General features: G+C 37.1%; 1 protein-coding gene across 1 annotated transcript in view; it reads left to right on the forward strand.

Moving 5' to 3' along the window:
• Positions 1–795, forward strand: part of SETTUDRAFT_105516 (uncharacterized protein) — a gene marked incomplete at both ends in the record, with an annotated part of 2,993 nt that extends 2,198 nt beyond the window's left edge. The window contains 2 exons of the mRNA XM_008024773.1: positions 97–103; positions 556–795. Of these exons, the coding sequence (XP_008022964.1) occupies positions 97–103; positions 556–795 (247 nt within the window). The remainder of the gene's footprint in view (positions 1–96; positions 104–555) is intronic.
• Positions 796–3,506: the final 2,711 nt, after the last annotated feature.

The raw sequence follows: 3,506 nt of genomic DNA on the forward strand, positions 1-3,506 counted from the left end.
CTATCTTAGCTTAAGCAGGTGTTTTAGCGCTAAACGAAAGACAAAGCAAAGCGCGATTATTAGTTGCTAATCCTAGACGGTCATAGGAGTCATCAGACTCCAAGTTTTCGAGAGTTTTGTGACTCTAAAAGGATTCTCCTAGCTACTCTCCCTCCCCACTCATCTCACCAACTCTAGCCACTCGACGTTGGCATGTTCAAGCCCCTCTCGAGCGCGTATACCGAAGAACTTAATAGTCTGTCCCACCGCAGTCAAGGCTTGGTAGAGGTGCACAAAAGTGACTTTTTATAGTTATTTTAGGCAGCGTAGACACAGGCGTTCACGTCTAACAAGATACTAAGCTGTTTTTAAGCTACTGGCGTCTACCTGCAGGATGGTAATGCCGTGCTTAAATATCTTAAAAAGTCAACACCATAACAAGATATTAATCCAGAACTTGGAGAGCACAGTGATGGGGATACTGCAAGAGAGCTGTCTAATTTTCTAGACAAAACTATAATAGGTTGTGCTAAAGTTATAGTCTCTGCGGTGAAAAACACTATTGCTTCACTCTAGGTCAACAACAAGATTTTGCACCACGAAAACACTAATCTACGAGAAGTACTTGCTATTAAAAATTATCTAAAGAAGCAAAAGAAGCCTCTAGAGCTCCAGCAAAGCAAGCAGTATTATACTCCGGCGGTGGTGTGGAGTCCTAGGACAATAGAAGATGCGAGAGCTCAAGAACGTCAAAAAAACACTAAGAAGAGCTTGAAAAACTCTAAAAAAAGAGAAACAACAGGAACGAGCTGCTAGTATAGCTCTACGAAAAAAATTAATAAACGAGGCAAGGACTGCGCAAGAGTTAAAGAAAATAGCGAGGGATAAAGAGAGAGAAGTGAGGGCCAAAGAACTCTAGTTAAGACGTGCCTAAAAAGCTCGCGATCGCGCAGTTACAACTTTAAAAAAAGCTCGCGATAAGCAAAATATACCTAAACGAAAAGCTTCATCGTCTTAAAAGTCAAGAAAGTTAAAGGGTGGTGGTGATGCAGGCAGCCAAAGTGGTGGTGCATCTGCATTGTTGGCTGCGCAGCCTACTACCAAAACAATAATGCGCGGCCGCAACATCAAACTGCCAAAGAAATTTAAGTAGATAGGATTGTTTTTTAAAATATTTAGACTACTCCACTAAAAAATCTCGTGATAATAGCTTTTGTATGGTGCTCTACAGCCTCATTTTTGATAGGCGGACATTTTAGTGGTGGTGTTGCATTGTCTGACCCGTTGCACGCATTGACCACCCACACTACAACACCAAGAAGAAGAGGCAGAAAAACTCTAAAAAAAAAGAGAGAAAAGAGATGCGAGAAGCCGCTGCCTAGTATAAGAAACAAATAGCTATAGAGGCAAAATAGGCGCGGGAAATTGCAAAAGTTGCCCGCGAGAAGGAACGGGAGGCTAAGGCTACACAACTTACTACCGCGCGCGCCTAAAAAGAACAACATTAGCTTACTGCAATAATAAAAAAATCTAGTGATGAGTAAAGTATACCTAAATAAAAAGCTTTATTGTTGTAGAATATAAAAATAGTAAAACGTCGTCGTGTGGTGGGCTGCGAGAGTCGTGATGGAGTTGCACCGCCGCCCGCCAAGCCCTCCACTAAAACTACCACCTGCGGCCGCAATATAAAGTTACAAGCAAAATATATATAGACGGAAATATATATTACTACTTCCTTAATACTCTACTAGAAGATCTTGTGATAATAGCTTTTGAATGGGGCTCTATAGCCTCATCTTTGGTGGAGCACCAATTTTGGTGGGGTGTTGCATCCGCTGAACAGTTGCAAGCACTGACCACCTACAGTAACTTATAAAAAACACTCAAGACGCGTTAAAATAGTAAATTAAAATATACCAAAAGCGCTTTAGATCTACGTTATACACTATAATGATAATTAGACTAGACGTTGCGTACGCTATTTCCTAGCTCTCTTTTTTCTTACTGACCTAAGCAAATCCTACTTAGCTACAGAGGGGTGACAGTAAAAAAAAGTGCTTCAAAAAATAGAGATTTTTTGAGTTAAATAACTTCACTAATAAAATAGCTAAAATTAAGTGGGGCGTAGATTTAAAAAAGCTAGGAACTAGTAGTTTAGCGTAGTAGACCTAGTTTTTGCTTAGTAAGCAGAAAGATGGAGATATATACACTAGACTATAGAGAAAGAAAATCTCTATAATCTATTGCTATATAACTTCGAATTAAAGGTATAAAAAAGTCTGGTTTTAACATTTATTATAGACTATATATAGATAGTGACGTGACCTCTTTTCAAACCCTAGTTTCTAATCTATATAAAATTATAAAAATAGATAAAACTTTAGGCGTTTTAAAGATTCAAATATATTCTAAATACAAACTATAAATATTTCTCTATATATCTAGCTCTACTCGCTCCTAAATTTCTATCCTCTAATTCCCCACTACAACTCAGAAATTCTCAAAGTTCAAATGTAAAGTTCCTATGTTTTAAAGGCAAATATCTCTACTAAAGCTATTTGTTTATTACTTGATAAGCAACTAAGATCTATTTACAATGCACTATACTAAATGAGGAAAAAGAAGAAATAAAAAGAACAAATAGAAAGTGCTAAAATAGGGGCTTGAAAAAGGATAACAGAGAGAGATAAAAGAGTTATTAATAGGGATCTAACTAGAAGTCTAAAAAAGACCAATAGAAGACTATTAGTTCAAAATGACGTTAAATTCTTAAAAAGAAGCCTACAACGCCTATTAAGAGAAGAGGGATATAGCTGTAATACAGCTAAAAAGAAATCTATTTCAAATAAGGAAAAAGCTAAAAATGGATGTAAATGGAGGTAAATACGCTAAAGAGAGACTAAAAGAGGTTACTAATATAAGATTTAGAAATATTGTATTCTCTAATAGGTTAGCAATCTAAAGGGGGCATAGTAGAAGGGGTAAATACTCAAGGAAATGCTAAAACAAGAGATGTAGCAAAGAACAAGTTTCTAGCTCTGATAGGGGTAAGTTAAAGGTAATTCTAATAGGCTAAAGTCTTTTCTTTCACATAAAGATCTATTCTACTATTCTACTTTATTTTTAAATTGCTTACTAATAAAATTATAGCCAGAGATATTATAGTACAAGTTTAGGGAGCTATTTGGATAGGTGGTAGATCTAAGCTATTTATACTTAGGACTCTAAAAGTGACTACCACTTAGAATAATCACCAATATATCCAGCAGGCACTCATAGTATATGTAAAACCAAATATTATGTAAAAGAGGTAAGTTTCCCTCTATTTTTTTATTACATATATTAATATATTTCTATAGTCATATATTGTAAAAATCTAAGAATAGTGTAACGGGCTGAACGCCCTTTGGATAGCTCCTCGATGGAATCTCGGTCAAGCAGCAGACGCCAGGTCTTACTCTGCAACCCGGCATCTGTGCGAGGCCTGAGCGGCGCCCAGACGACGCGCTCAGACACTCGGTGCAACC

The sequence above is a fragment of the Exserohilum turcica genome (assembly GCF_000359705.1).
Source record: "Exserohilum turcica Et28A unplaced genomic scaffold SETTUscaffold_13, whole genome shotgun sequence".
NCBI classification, from domain to species: Eukaryota; Fungi; Ascomycota; class Dothideomycetes; order Pleosporales; family Pleosporaceae; genus Exserohilum; species Exserohilum turcicum.